This window comes from Theileria annulata, chromosome 1 (genome assembly GCF_000003225.4).
Source record: "Theileria annulata chromosome 1, complete sequence, *** SEQUENCING IN PROGRESS ***".
Lineage (NCBI taxonomy): Eukaryota > Apicomplexa > Aconoidasida > Piroplasmida > Theileriidae > Theileria > Theileria annulata.
Window position 1 is genome coordinate 1,719,187 of NC_011129.2, and position 15,290 is coordinate 1,734,476.

The following is a 15,290-nucleotide window of genomic DNA, read 5'->3' on the forward strand; positions in this document are numbered from 1 at the left end:
ATTCAATATCATATTTAAACGAACATTTAGAAAGTCCGAGTTCTCAAGACGACTGTATGTGCCCAGAGGGATTTGGATTCACTACGATTTCCCTGGTTGGATCTACATCTAGAAAGTGTATTAAATGCCCATTAAACACATTTCAACCAATAGATGGAACTCAAGGCGGTTGTATAAAATGCCCAGAAAATACATATACGCTGAAAGAGGGATCTACTTCATTGCTTGACTGCATCCCACTCCCAGGGTATTTCAATCTTGTCGATAATTACAAGGTTATGGCCGAAAACATAGAGTCTAGTCACCAAACTTATAATGAAATTATTCTACAATCACTTAAAGTGAATTGTTACAGGAGCGTAGAACTCATCTCACCAACCAATATGATATTGAGAGAAAGCATTGAATCGTGCGTAGAACTGTGCAAACTTAACCCCTATTGCAAATATGCCCACTACTATAAATTCACACAATTCGCAGGATCAAGTGAAACCCCAAAAGAAAATTTTTGTTCCTTGTATACAACATTCGGTAACAAAATCCCTATAATTAAATACGAGCCAGTCAGTATTAGAGATGACAACCATGGTATTTTTATTCTCATGTTAAATTTAATTTTTAGGTCCAGTTGTGTGTGAAATTGTCAGGGATTACGTATACCCAAAATTTCTTCTTTGTCCTAGAAACTATTATTGCCCAGGTGGGCTCAATTCTTTGCTGATTAAGTGTCCACTAAACTCTGTTACACTGATTGAAGGGTCATCGAATCCTGATCACTGCCTATGCCTACCAGGATATTATCCATACAATAACTTCTGCACCCCTTGCAAGAAGGGAAGTTATAAACCAACAATATCAAATGATCTGTGCACCAAATGCCCTGAAAATACAACAACTGCAATGGAAGGCTCATTCTTCATTAATCAATGTACCTGCACAAAGAACAAATATGCTGCACCATTAATACAACCAAAGATCAGTACAACAAACAGAATCTTATACACAAATACGGTTACTGATGTACATGAGCATGGAACAAAGGATATAAATGAGGAATCTTTAGATATTGATTGGTTATTGAGTGAAAATATAAAGGATTTAGTTAACAGAAAGTTAGATTTTTACTGTTCAACTTGTCTTTACGGTTATTTTTGCAAGGGAATGTGGTTGTTTTCAAAGGTCCACATGCCACCAGTTCCCTGTTATGCTGGATCCTCAGTCCCGATTTCCTCTACAAAACAATCCACAAGCTCATGTATGTGTAACCCAGGATATGGAATAAGACCATTGGTAAGTAATTTGGATACGGGATTTGGAATGGAGTGTCAAAAATGCCTACCTGGTACTTTTAAATTGGTTTACGAAAATGAACCTTGTCATGAATTGTGTCCAGTGTATTCCACATCATTACCTGGTTCTGAAAGTGAAAAGGAGTGCTTTTGCATACCAGGATTTTATAATAATTTTAAAAATGGTAAGTTTCAGTGTAAAAAATGTCCATACGGATCTATTTGTTATGGTGGGATACAAAATGGTATCCACACCAAACCTGTTCCAAAAAGTGGTTTTGCAATAGTAGATATAAATAATAGTAGAAATGAGTCCACTAACTCCTTCCTTCAAATTTTTCCTCAAAATACTAATCCAGTTGTCAAAAATAACCATATTAGATTAACATATCCCTGTGTTACTCCTGCCCGTTGTATAGGAGGAGGCAAGTGTTTCGAAGGATCTTCTGGACTCCTTTGTACAGAGTGTGATCCAGGTTATGATCTTCATCATTTTAATTCCAAATGTAAAAAATGTTCAAGTAATATACGTGAATTAATTAAGATTATTTTACCCAGAATTACACTGTATTGCCTAATAATTCTACTCTCCTTGTATAACAAACGAGCCAATAGTACATCTGAGCTATCACTGGTAACCATTTTTAAGATTCTATATAGTTACACACTATCACTAGTCCCCCTAGGAATAATACCCTCAAACTCACCGTCGAGTATTAGAAAATTTTATAACTTTTACGAAAAATTCTTTTACCATCCATTAAATTTTTATGCATATGTAGATCGAGTAAACTGCTTCAGAAACTTGGCAGTATATGTAGATTTTATTTTAAATCGCTTGGGTTTTGACAAAAGAGTCCCCAAGCTGACTGAACTTAACTATATAGAAATTTGGTACCTTCAAAGGTACTTTGGAATATTCAAACTAATACTTGATATTATATTTATTTTCATAATTGATTTCATTCTTTACATAGTAAATAAAACATTTTCTATATGTCAAAGGTCGCTCAAAAGGCGACTTAAGTTCCTTAGAATAAAGGTTGGAACAAGTAATGTTTCTCTGTCAACATCACATGATGAGACTGAAATAAAATTTGAAACCGATCCTAAACTAATTTTTCAACACATAGTAGTCTTGATATGTTTACATTTACCATCTATATCTTTAAATTCACTTTCTATGTTATGGTGTACAAAATTTCCACTAAGAAAAGGTTATGTGCTTTTGCACATGCCAAATCAAGAATGTACCTTTAAAAATAAGTACTTTATGTTTGGTTCCATAGTTAGTGGGTCATCAATGGGTTTTATTTTTATATTACTGTTATTTTTGTTTTTTAAATTCTGGAATTGTGAGTACACCTCGGGCTGGGGGAATATATTTATTACTGGATACAGGAAAAAATATAGAAACTGGGATGTTGTTCAATTGATAAGACAGATCCTAATCATTTTCCTTATAGTATGCAGGAACTCAATAGACTCGAACAAATCTGAAATTAACAGAATTTTGTTCTACCTAATCATTCACATTATATACCTTGTGATAATGTTGTCAACCAAACCATATGATTCGAGATCAGGATTTGTATTTTTAAATTTGGAAAAATATTTAATAGCTTCAAACATTTTTTCATCAATGTTTATGTACGGATCATATTTTCACAATTTTTCAATTATTTCAGGATTGCCATTTATAGTTTCTGCAATATCATATGTGTTAATTTTCTCAACTCTATTACGAGAGTTTATAACAATTTGTTGTATTATATCTAGACCCAGAGAATATTTTTGGAGAAATTTTACCTCCTCTTTCATATCATTTTTTAAACACAACCACTCATTGCTATACTTTAATCAGCATGATGATACCATGGTTTTTGAAGCTTATAACATCTCAAAAAAGAAATCAATAGACTCAATTATTGATTCTGTAAATATTAAGCGTGATAAAACCTTTTTAATTACATGCTTAAGAGAGGTTATAGAAGTTTGTATATCCCACAAAAACATAGGTGTATTTTCTTCTACCCTTTTCTACTTCTACATCAGGCTTATATTCTGGAATTCCAGATGTATGAAGATTGATATTTTCTGTAAAAATATCCCAAAATATGAGATAATCGAGTATGTACTATATTTATATTTCTTTAATAAGAAATACAAGGGGTTTGCCAAACTGTTTTTGCTAAATTACCCATTCAACACAATAAGGTCTCACATAGTTTGTTTTCATAACTCAGAACCTTGCGGTGAATCATGCGAACAGTTACAATACAAAACTTTAGATGAATGTTTTGACCATATCTCATCAACTCTGCTTGTGGACATATTATTCGAGGAATTTTACAACGATGGACCCATAACACTATCTCAATTCTATTATTCCTTAATCTCACTTAGCCGTATGAATAAATCTGAGATAGTAAGAATCTATGAAATATTTACCAAATATCTAGATCTTGTAAGAAATTTTGGCATAAAAATAAAGAAAACTAAACTGAAAGTAATAGAAAATGAGATAAATGCACTCAAAGAGCGTGCAAAACAAGAAGGAGATTACGGAGCTCTAATGTCAGAGAAACAAAAAAGAACAACTGAACTCGAGAGTCTGAGATTAGAAGTTGATGAACTTAAAGACTCCTTAGAAGAAGAAATGAAAAAAATCGATTCGATAGGAACTAGATTTTCAAGAGCTTCAGCCTTGAAAATCGGAGTTGAAAAGGTTTTATCGGAACATTTGACCAATGATGAAATTATCAAGTCGATATCAAAATTGGAAAGGAAACTAGGAACGAATAGAAAATCAAGTGTTTTTTCTAACAAGAAGAGAGTTGACTCTATTTATAAATTAAAAGTGACATGAATCTAATTATCTTAATATTATTACACATTATTTTATAACTGAATAGATGGAGACAATTCTTACACAGTTATTTATATTTATTTTATTTATAAAAGATTCAAAATGTGAAGGTTGGTTGATTAGTTTTTACAATAAATTTAGAAAAATTAAAAATCATATGCAATTTATCGCAATATGGACCATGTGAATTGGAGAATAAGATTCCCCCAAAACATAAAGGATTGAAATTATATGTCAAAGAATACGTTAATTCAAAAACAGAGTGCAGTTATAAAATGAAGCTACTTGATCCTGATCTTAAGTATGCTGGAGATAATTCTCCAATGATTTTATGCTCATTAAATAGCGGAGGAGTTTATGAAAAAATAGCAACAATAGAATACTTAGGCTCGTTTTTAATAATTAAAAGGTCGTAGGGATTGAAGTTTCGAAAAAAGTTGATCCTATTACATTTGGAATTCAGTGGAAGAAAAATGCAACTTTATATTTACCACTGGGTCAAAATCCTTCATCCTCAGATAAATATCGAACTATATCACTTAAGAACAAAGATTGTTCTGGTAAAATAATATCAGTTGGCTATATATCAAAAAAGGAAATCAAAAAAATATCTGAAGGTAAAATAAAATTAAAATTTTATTTCAAGGTAAATGGTCCGTTACATATATTTCTGGTGGACCACTGATCACTTTCTTAATTGATCCTGTATTATGTTATTCTGAAGATGATTTGAATTATGACAAGAAACTTTGCAATATGGATGTAGATGGTGATGAATATTATATTTAATTCATTTTTAGGTCCGATGACTGACTCATTTATTGAATTAAAATGCATAGTTGGAATGGATTGTATTATTAATATACCAGGAAAATATATTAATACAAAAAATTGTTACTTAATATCTAAAACAATCCTTGACTCTGATTTTGAAAGGTTGTTTAATGTTTCTGAAGGGAAATATCAGTATTATATTGATAAAAGAAAGTATATCAATGATGTAAAAAATGAACAAAAAACAAATATTTATTGGAGTCCTGATTGCAAATATGACAAATTTAAAGTTTATTTGGGTCATATTCAAGTTTTAAGTAAGAGGATTAATCATGATATGAAATGTAGGTATTTATATTGGAGAGTTGTACCTTTCTCCATTCGGATCACAAGAAATCGTTTTTAACAACCAAGATATGTTCAATTGTGACACATCATATGCTTTTATATATAGTCAGAAATTTAAGCGAGGAGATCCTTTTTCAAAATCACAACTATGGAGTTTGGTTGAAAAATTGGAAATAAAATCAAATTCTGTCAAATTAAACATAAACTTTGACGACACCTACAAATATGTCCTTAAATATTGTGATTTTTGTGATGAAAGAATAAAATGCAAAGATAGCAATTTTTATAACTATTACCCAGAAGTTGCAAACATTACTATAAGGGGTATTTTAAATTAGATATAAAATTAATTAGGGATATCACAATTTCAAAGAGCATCTTGTGATTTGTCAAAAAATTGTAGTATTAGGTTGAATACAATTAACATAACATCAAGTTTTGATTCGAATTCTAAAATAATAATTTCACAAAGATGTGGAACTTCACCTCCTCTAACATTTTTGGCAAATGAAGGATTATCTGAAATTGAACCATCATATTCAGTTACTAAATTCATTTGGACAAGAATAAATTTTGATTATGAAGTTAATTATGCAGCTGTATTTAAACTGTGCTATTGCTCTAAGATATATATAAAAAATCAAAACTGTACTTATGAAGACTATTCGATTCATGTCGGATCAATTTTGAACTTTAGTTTGAATTAAAATATTATATATTCATATAATTTAGATTCAATTCGTCACGAACAAGTATGCTGGATTGGAACAAACTGTGATATAGTTATGAACAATTTTTATTCAAAAAATAATGGGACAATGACATTGTCAAAGTCTTGTTCATACGAACATCCAATAGAAATAAATAATACATTTGATATTTTTGAGCTTACTTATTATCAAAAAGGAAGAGAAAGAATAACTCTCATAACATTTAATGTAATTATGAACAGTAATTTAAAATTTTAATATTGGATTATAGAGTTCACTGTTGGAATGTATGAAATTTGCTGGACAAAGAATGAAGATAAAATAGCAAATTCTTTATTTACACTGGTCAATATAAAAGGTTATTTATTTATTATTAATCATTCTATAGCTTTTGAACTTGAAAAGACGAAATACTATCTTCCTTTGGATTCGAAAATAATTTTGAAACCTAAAGGTATACATTGTCAATAATAATTAAATTTCAGAGCCAATTCAGGATGAACATTATATTTTAGTAGCTGAAAATTGTAATTCTTTGGGAAATAGTTTCAGCAAAAGAATGCCATTCAAAAATAAAGGGCTTATTTTGGAAAAAGTTTTATTTTATGGAATAGTAAAAATATGTTGGTGTAAACCAAGTTCAGTAGTGGATTGTGGTCTTAGTGAGGATTTTAAAACTGAAATATCTGAAATTTTTGTGTCTGGAATATTGTATTCGAATGAAATATTTTCCTGTAACTATGGTCATATATGTACAATAAATTTAACATTTATTACATTCATTAGCATGAGTACTTCTCAACAAAATAAATTTAACTATGGATCAAGTTTAATAATAAAAAAGGTATTTTATACTAACATAAATTTTGATTAGGATGAGTGTGATAATTCACCAATTAATATACTTAATTTTATGTATTTAGTAAAGTCGACTTCACCGGTTTTAATGTCCAAAAATAATAAAATTTATATAATACAATATCATTCCATATATGAAAACCAGACTGTAACAATGTTAAATCCAGGCATTTATAATTTGTGTTACAAAACTCAGTCGGATGAATTCTTTAAATTCTCAAAAATTTCAATATCTGGTGAGGATTTAATATTAATAAGAACTTTTAGGAATTCATTTTTTCTCATCTAAAATACTAGTTTATTTTGGCAAACCTTTTACATTAACAATGACTGCCCATAATTACAACAATAATACTAGGATATTTTTCTCTTATGTTCCAACGTGTTTAGAACATTCGAATTTAAATATGAACGTTTCAATATCAATGCGGGAAGAACCGGATATAATTTACAGTGAAAATGGAAAAGACGTGATCATATTCTCAAGGATTGTTATTAGAAAAAATCACAATAGCAAGCTTTTATCATCAATGGATGTCGCAAATGCCTCAAGATTTAATATAAAACAGTTATTGTTTCTCTGCATTAAATTAAACGATAGGAATATTTACAGTAAAAATGAATATCTAGTAACGGGACCCAGGCAGATTAATAACACTGAATTAAATAAACAACAAAATTTTGAAACATTATTGAATTATAAGTGGTACTGTAAAATTAACAATATACTTGTTATAACTTTCATTTCTAAACTAGACCATCAGGTTAATTGCGAAGACAATGAGTTTAATCAGTATTCTCAAAATGTGACATACTCATTTTACAGTTTTCCAGGGAACTTCATTACTATTGATAAACATTTAATTATTGAAAATTCATTAGTTTGTTGGTGTGGAGGTAACAATTGCAAATCTATTTCAGATCATTCGACAACATTATTATTTCCATCATTTACAGGTTATATATATATATATCGTCCAAATTATATTTAGGAATTGAGACAATTGTAACTAAATTAACTGATGAGCCAATAAAACTTATATATTTTGGCTCAAAACTATCCCTTTTCGATGAATTAAGAATAGTTGATTATAATGTTAAATGCGGTAAGATCAACTCTTCAAAAATGACCAATAATTTATTATCAAATTCCACTTTACTGGAAAATATCAGTTTAAATTATAAGCCGGATAAAAATAATTATGGTTTAGTTAAGAAATATTCATCTAACAATGATAATTACCTTTGGGAATCTTTCCAGTTATTGGTTACCAGAACAAATAACAACAATCTTCATTATAAGATATGTTTTTGTTCATTCATTCTCAACGAACAATGTAAATCAGATGATGATTTTATTGACACAACTGGATACATTGTTAACAATGAAACTGAATTAAAAATGAAGTCAATGTTAATAAGAATATTCATTTCTTATTCTGATACTTTGAATAAAACTTGTTCTAGGAATAATATAAATTCTTTTTTACCAATTGTTTATTCATTTAGAGTCGAAGGTGACATTAAAATCGCCTCTAAATTTGTAAGTGAATTCGTTACCAGATACTCTGGTCATGAAGGGTTTGTATATGAGTCATGTATAGTCGAATCAGGATCCGATGTATTTAATTCCAAAAATTATACAAGATTTTTAATACATAACAAAAGTGGAATATATATAAAACAAAAGTTGAATATAAAGGCTGGTATACCTCAAAACATAATCATAAGAGGCACCAACATTTCAAAGAATTATGTTTATAAACTGGGAATTATAAGCGTTGATTTGAATTGCAATGAATCAACAAGCAACATTATTCAAATTAATAAATCAGCTCCTGTAGAAAATAATAAAGGCATTTTGTTTGAAAGACTAATTATTTATCATGAAGGAACTTATAAATTATGTATTAACATTTCTGAAAATAAGGAAAATGAACAGGATAAAGACAAACAAGCTGAAAGTGATAAAGAATCTACTAGCTCTCCAAGTAAAGAAACAAATTTAGAATGGCTAAATGCTGGATATCTGAGAGTTAAAAAATATTATATTAACTATACATCAGATTTGATTTATTTTGGTCCTGAAGGTTCTGAAAGTAAACCAAATCTGAATCAGCAAAAGAATGAAACTTGTTCTATAAATGGATACAAGAAAATGGTTCAGCTTTGTGTTTTGCTAGAGGAGCAAGTAATTGTATTGTCAGATTGTAATAACAGATTGTGGATTGTAACGTTTAATGTTAGAAACGGAATTGTAAACGTCTCAAAAGATAAAGTTGGATTAAATGTGAATTTTTTAGGGAGCGAAACGGAGAAAAACTGGATATTGTGTAGAGAAGTAAAGTCTCAAAAATCACTTGTTTTTCTAGGTGGGAAATATGTGTTGGTTGTTGATCTTCCGATTCAACGTACCAATTTAGAATCCAAATTAGTTTTTCCTCATTTAATTGTAAACCCATTAGACATAGCAATGATTAATATAAATATTTTTTTAATCTCAGAAGGCTATAAAAGGGGCATTTATTCTTATACAGTAGTGGGATTAGGAATGACTAAAAGTGTTAAAAAAAGGGTGGCTGTAGCAAATGTTTATTGTAACAGTATACTTTCACAGGTTGAAACAGGTGTGTCGGCGGATAATTCTCAGTTATTTTGCTTGGACCCTGAAAAAAACTTGATTAATACATATAAACTAAGAATTTCAGAGCCCAATCCTTCCCTTGTTTTTATTAGAAGTTATGATGGGATATCTGAAAACAACTCAGTTCCTGTAGGTTACCTGGATAAGCCATCTTCAATGGATTTTTATAAGACTTCTTTCATGTCAGAAACACATATTTTATTGGTTGTTTCTGAAAACACAACTGGTAGAATAATAGTGTTCAAAACTGTGAATGAAGAGCTTTCTGGATACAAGGTTATTTATTCTAGAGGACTGATTTCAAGAATCACAGTTGATTCAGCTATTGGGATGATTTATATTTCATCTTGGAGGAGCAATTTTGGTGCATTAGAACAATTTGTACAAAATAAACCCATTTCAACCTATGTAAACTTGAATTTCTACTACAATGTTTTGGATAAATATCAGAGTGGAGATGAAATTAATTTAGTCCCAATCAAAAGGGGAGATTATTTCGAGTTTTTCTATGAAAAACAATTACCAAAATCTCAAAAGCCTCACTTCAATAAAGTAAATCTACAACTGGTAGGATTATCAAAAGATTCTAAAACTGGAGTAATAACTGGCAAATTAAATGTGACTGGAAGGTATTCGATAACAATATATGGCGGAAACTTACTCAAACATGTCTCAACAACTATAACAATATTTGCATCATGTGCCCCTGGAAATCAATTTAATAAGAAAATGAAAAAATGTGAAGAATGTCCTATTGGAACATATAGAAATGATGAGACTGAGGATATTTGTATTCCTTGCTCCATGAGAAAAACAAATTCAACGACAAAACAATCGGGGTCACGTTATTTTTGGGAATGCTTGTGTAGTTCAGGATATTACTTTAAAGGTGATAAATGTGTTTTATGTGAACCTGGAACTTTTAAGAGCGAAATTGGTGATGCACCATGTCCAGGAACATGCGGAAATAATGTAACATCAAAAGTTGTTGGAGCAAAATCGCTCGAAGAACTAAAATGCTACTGTGAACCGAAATTCTATAATATAAAGAATACGGGGTCACCCGAGGAAATAATTCCATTAGATTTGCTAAATTCAGTTGGTATGGGCTCAAAATTCGGAATGAAGTACAAAGAAATTGAAGATTCAAGTCCAATTTGTGCACCTTGTGATATTGGATCTTACTGTCAAGGAGGAGATTCATTGCCTACCCTATGTGGATTAGGAAAAAGTACAATTGATAGATTTAGTTCTAGTGAAGATGATTGTGAATGTGACAAAGGATATGGATACAATTTTAACGGTTGTCAACCTTGTTCTCAATTTGGATACAAGGATACTGTAGGTAATATTCCATGCACAAACTGCCATACTCATTCAAACAGAAATGATGCTAAACCTCTGAAGTTACACTCAGACCTTTTTAGATTTAATTTGGAGGCTGCCTTATCCAAAGAAGATGATTTGGGTATTTATCAATCATTCTCAAACCATTTGGACAAATTTCAAAATGATACTTCAAATACTGTTTTGGTGACTAATGAATTGGCTTCGAAAACTGTAAAGGCTTGCAAGTTTTGTATTTCAGGTTATTATTTCAACATCAACGCCAAAGATTGTTACAAGTGTCCATACAATTCATATTGTCCTGGATTTGATATTCAACCTAGGAGATGTGGATTGAACAGCATTCTGAACCAAGATAAAGCTCTTTCTGCAATAGATTGTAATTGTCCCATGAGATATGGAAATATTTATATTTATCGTAATCCTATCAACTTATCAGTTGATTGTCGTCAGTGTAAAGTTGGCTTTTTCCAGCACCTAGAATCAACAGATATATCATGTCTACCCTGTCCAGATAATACAACAACCTTGTCTGTTGGATCCAAGAGTATTTTATCATGCATCCCCGAAAAGGGATATTACATTAAAGGTTTACTCACAGTTGATCACTCGTTATTGGTAGAAACCGATAATCAGAGTGAGGCTGAATCTTTTGAGAGTAAATATATCAAGGAAAGAACTGTTTCCAATAAATTAAGGGTAAAATGTATCATGACTAAAAAGAACAGTGTAAATTCAAGGCACAGTACCATTGTTTTAAGGGAGACAGAAAGTTCTTGTTCTAAGGAATGCTTGCGGAATATTTATTGCACCGGTTATTCTTTCGGTGGGACTGCCTATTACCTTAATAAAACCTCAACACCTTATACAACCAACCAAGTTCGATTGTACGATGGAACTAGGTTTATTGACGTGGAATTTAAAGAGTGCAAATTATATTTTTTCGATCTTCACATTAAAAGTAATGATGAGGAATATGAAACTTTAAAAGTTTGTGAAGTTGTTTATAATTTTCCATTTGAGGCCGTTTTATGTCCACTTGACAGTTTTTGTACTGGTAGTAGAATTCCAACTCTTTGTCATGAAAATTCAGTAACTCTTGAAATAGGTTCTAAATCAGTTGACTCGTGTCTTTGTATAGCCGGTTATGAACCATCGAAATTAGACAAAAACCAGTGTAATCCCTGTAGCATAGGATGGTATAAGGAAGAAGTTGGTAATTTTTCTTGTTTGAGGTGCCCAGACAAGTTTAAAACGTATAAAATTGGTTCAAAGCATGCATCTGACTGTGCTTGCACTCAAGGATACTATGCTGTGGTAGAAAACCCTCAAGATTTGCCGGTTTCAGGTAAATATACTGTAACTGGAAACTCAATTTATAAAAGTGATAAAGAAGTTATGATTGACTTAGATTTGAAGATAGATGACTACAATAGGTTAGATTTTGTGAGCTATCATTCATATAAATTATCCTTAACTGATTCTTTGGTATTAATTCCTTCAGGAATAAATGGATCTGGTTTTGAAAATTTACATAAAATAAAGTGTGAAAAGTGTTTAACTGACCATTATTGTCCTGGTGGATGGTTTGGGTATGTAGATTCTGATGATAAAAGTGAGAATAAATTAGACGAATACAAGTATAAAATTCATAATATTCCATATAAATGTCCTTTTGGATCCGGTATACCTCCTCAATCGACCAATCCATCTTCTTTAACTCATTGTTTATGTCTACCAGGTTACATGCCAGAGGAGGAAAATTTCCAAGAACAAGAGATAAATTTCAAAGGTTTGGATCAATATTTTACTTCAGTGATGGCGGATATCGTTAAGAGAACATATTCAAATAGGTGTATTCCATGTGAGCCAGGGATGTTTAAGGAGGGGCAAGAGAATTCGCCTTGTAGTGGGCGATGTATGGAATACGCCACAACATACGGTGGTTCCGTTTCAAAAAGTCAATGTTTTTGTCAGTATGGTAGATACATGAGGGTTAAAAAACAGAATAATAAAGTGGGAGATGAAAATCATTCATTTAATAGCTCGGAAAATCCTGCTGGTGACTATAAAAATATCAAGTGTTCAAAATGTATGGAAGGAGCAACATGTCCAGGAGGATTAAATATCGAGATTGTTAAGATCTTAAAGAAGGATTATACTTTTGATTCAATTAAACTTAGTGATCACGTTAAGCCTAAGCCAAAACAGGGCTATTTCCCAGCTTATCCAGCCTATAATAATGTTGAAAAAAAGAGCAAAATTTGGAACCCGAGTGAACAGAACGTATCTATAGTAGAACGAGTGTACACTGATTTTGTTGAGTTTCACCCTTGCAATTTGGAGTTTAGATGTGGCTCTCAATTCCAAGGATATTGTTCCAGGGGTTCTGATGGATATCTTTGTAGCAGATGTATGCGAAATTATGACATTTGGCACTTCAGAACAGATTGTTCTAAATGTAAGTCTATCCTGAGAGAAATTTGGAGTTACTTGTCACTAAAAATATTGATTTATTCAATGGTTTTAATCTTGATTGTCATTTTATACTACGATCAAATTGTTTGCTTCGTTCTAATTAAGATATTTATGGAATTTTACTTTACAATGATACCCTATGGGATAATTAGTGTGTTTACAAACTCGAGCATTAAGCGGTTTGTTCCAGTGTTCAATAGTGTATTTGGATACCCTCTATGGTCTTTTGCTTATTTTCGACTTGGATGTATATTCAAGAGTATAAATTATGTTAGTTTGTGGTACTTTCAGAGATTAACTTCAGTTTTAATACCTGTTATTGATTCCATTATTTTGTTTTCAATTTGTGCAGCTTTCTTGATGCTGATTGAAAGAACTTATAAAATTACTTCAAGTACTAGTGAAATGGATACATTTGGAAGGGATTATATGAGTGAAAAGAAGTGGAGGGTATTATATTTTAGAATTTTGGCTATTTGTTACTTTATTCAGTTACACTTTATTTGGATTGAGTTGTTGCAGTTGATTTGGTGTGTAAATTTGAGTTACAAGAGGCAAAATCATATTTCAGTTTTATTATATATGCCGGTTGAGTTGTGTAGTATCAAGAATTTCAGGTTTGTGCTGTTTGCCACAATTTCGGGATTTATTTTGGTTTTATCTTTTTGTTGTTTCTGTTATTACATTTCAAATCACAAATTGGACAGAGTTGGTGAAATTTTTAGTTTCGGTTATCGAAGAGGATTTAGGGAATGGGATTCATTTGTTCTGTTAAGGCGTTTTATTGTCTCCATTATTTGCACGATTCAGATTGGGATTATTTCGCCCTTGGAATCTGGCCGTTTAAGGATAATTTCAAGTCTGATGTTATCTTGCCTAATTGCTGTATTTAATTTTACGCTTTATCCATTTAACCTGAGAAGTGATAATTTGTTTAATAGAATGCAAATGTTAGGGATTAGCGTTAACATTACAACAGCTTGTATAATTCAGGTATTAGTTTGTGAAATAATTTTATTTAGGGCAGTTTCAGTTACGACTTTAACTTTGGCAGTTTGGTTCCAATTTTTCTATTTGGCATCTATTGTCTAATTATTCTTTGGTACATTATGGTTGAGATATCGAAATCATGTGCAATCAGAAGCGATATAGAATGGTACACAAGGAGAAGTTTTGGGAAATTCTGTAGGAGAATTGTTGATTTTTTTACACTATGGCACACAAATGCTGAAATTACTCTAAATCTTAAGAAAAAGTGCATAACAGTTGAGCCACCTTTTGAGGTTTTGAAGGGTAAGTTTGAGAAATATAGACGAAATACTGCCAGTTTGAGTATTAGCAGCAGGAATGCGTTATCTTTATCTATTCGTGAGTCCCTAAACAGGCTAATCCTGGAGAAGAAGAGGACTTTTGTTCCAAGCTGGTGGCTAGAGTTTGTCGTGAACTATACCATGTGCAGATATGATTGGTATAAGAGGGGTGCTACAAACTACACAAGTGTTGAGGAAATGGTAATAACTCCTTGGCTCATAAGCAAATTCACTATTGAGCCATGGCAAGAGGATTTGGTGGAGTGTATAAGGAATTATGATCCTGAAAGACATGACCTATTACAAGAGGTAATTCATAAGTATAAAGAGAAAAGAACTTTTGTTTTCGACAGGATTAAAACTTGTGGAGATTTTAAAGAAAAGAAATTTAACAAGATGCTTGAAATGACGCACACCAAAAGGATTCTAGAGGAAAGACTGGAAAAGTTAAATTTAAAGCTTGAAAAGCTAAAGGAGAATGCAAAACAAGGTGAAAAGGCTGTGGAATATGTAAGGAAGATCCAAAGAGGAGTTAAACAAATATTAGATACCAAACTCACTAATGAAGAGATTCTAAGAAGAATTGAGCAATACAATAAAAATCTAACTAACAAAAATTAATTGTAAATTTTATAGTTAATATTTTAATGAATTAATTTTAGT

At 31.1% G+C, this 15,290-nt stretch overlaps 2 protein-coding genes across 2 annotated transcripts, besides 16 other annotated features; both read left to right on the plus strand.

Moving 5' to 3' along the window:
• Positions 1 to 56: 56 nt before the first annotated feature.
• Positions 57 to 4,158, plus strand: TA20782 (cysteine repeat modular protein; the record flags this gene model as incomplete). The annotated part of the gene is made up of 2 exons (XM_949224.1): positions 57 to 588; positions 629 to 4,158. The coding sequence occupies 2 exons, from the start codon at positions 57 to 59 to the stop codon at positions 4,156 to 4,158; spliced, it is 4,062 nt and encodes a 1,353-aa protein (XP_954317.1).
• Positions 1,834 to 1,887: a sequence feature (8 probable transmembrane helices predicted for TA20782 by TMHMM2.0 at aa 580-597, 609-631, 701-723, 775-797, 822-844, 902-919, 953-975 and 1070-1087).
• Positions 1,921 to 1,989: a sequence feature (8 probable transmembrane helices predicted for TA20782 by TMHMM2.0 at aa 580-597, 609-631, 701-723, 775-797, 822-844, 902-919, 953-975 and 1070-1087).
• Positions 2,197 to 2,265: a sequence feature (8 probable transmembrane helices predicted for TA20782 by TMHMM2.0 at aa 580-597, 609-631, 701-723, 775-797, 822-844, 902-919, 953-975 and 1070-1087).
• Positions 2,419 to 2,487: a sequence feature (8 probable transmembrane helices predicted for TA20782 by TMHMM2.0 at aa 580-597, 609-631, 701-723, 775-797, 822-844, 902-919, 953-975 and 1070-1087).
• Positions 2,560 to 2,628: a sequence feature (8 probable transmembrane helices predicted for TA20782 by TMHMM2.0 at aa 580-597, 609-631, 701-723, 775-797, 822-844, 902-919, 953-975 and 1070-1087).
• Positions 2,800 to 2,853: a sequence feature (8 probable transmembrane helices predicted for TA20782 by TMHMM2.0 at aa 580-597, 609-631, 701-723, 775-797, 822-844, 902-919, 953-975 and 1070-1087).
• Positions 2,953 to 3,021: a sequence feature (8 probable transmembrane helices predicted for TA20782 by TMHMM2.0 at aa 580-597, 609-631, 701-723, 775-797, 822-844, 902-919, 953-975 and 1070-1087).
• Positions 3,304 to 3,357: a sequence feature (8 probable transmembrane helices predicted for TA20782 by TMHMM2.0 at aa 580-597, 609-631, 701-723, 775-797, 822-844, 902-919, 953-975 and 1070-1087).
• A 3,016-nt stretch (positions 4,159 to 7,174) lies between the features above and the next one.
• TA20783 (cysteine repeat modular protein) lies at positions 7,175 to 15,248 on the plus strand (the record flags this gene model as incomplete). The annotated part of the gene is made up of 3 exons (XM_949225.1): positions 7,175 to 7,805; positions 7,841 to 14,375; positions 14,507 to 15,248. The coding sequence occupies 3 exons, from the start codon at positions 7,175 to 7,177 to the stop codon at positions 15,246 to 15,248; spliced, it is 7,908 nt and encodes a 2,635-aa protein (XP_954318.1).
• Positions 13,321 to 13,389: a sequence feature (8 probable transmembrane helices predicted for TA20783 by TMHMM2.0 at aa 2038-2060, 2067-2089, 2137-2159, 2187-2209, 2243-2265, 2291-2310, 2320-2342 and 2354-2376).
• Positions 13,408 to 13,476: a sequence feature (8 probable transmembrane helices predicted for TA20783 by TMHMM2.0 at aa 2038-2060, 2067-2089, 2137-2159, 2187-2209, 2243-2265, 2291-2310, 2320-2342 and 2354-2376).
• Positions 13,618 to 13,686: a sequence feature (8 probable transmembrane helices predicted for TA20783 by TMHMM2.0 at aa 2038-2060, 2067-2089, 2137-2159, 2187-2209, 2243-2265, 2291-2310, 2320-2342 and 2354-2376).
• Positions 13,768 to 13,836: a sequence feature (8 probable transmembrane helices predicted for TA20783 by TMHMM2.0 at aa 2038-2060, 2067-2089, 2137-2159, 2187-2209, 2243-2265, 2291-2310, 2320-2342 and 2354-2376).
• Positions 13,936 to 14,004: a sequence feature (8 probable transmembrane helices predicted for TA20783 by TMHMM2.0 at aa 2038-2060, 2067-2089, 2137-2159, 2187-2209, 2243-2265, 2291-2310, 2320-2342 and 2354-2376).
• Positions 14,080 to 14,139: a sequence feature (8 probable transmembrane helices predicted for TA20783 by TMHMM2.0 at aa 2038-2060, 2067-2089, 2137-2159, 2187-2209, 2243-2265, 2291-2310, 2320-2342 and 2354-2376).
• Positions 14,167 to 14,235: a sequence feature (8 probable transmembrane helices predicted for TA20783 by TMHMM2.0 at aa 2038-2060, 2067-2089, 2137-2159, 2187-2209, 2243-2265, 2291-2310, 2320-2342 and 2354-2376).
• Positions 14,269 to 14,337: a sequence feature (8 probable transmembrane helices predicted for TA20783 by TMHMM2.0 at aa 2038-2060, 2067-2089, 2137-2159, 2187-2209, 2243-2265, 2291-2310, 2320-2342 and 2354-2376).
• Positions 15,249 to 15,290: the final 42 nt, after the last annotated feature.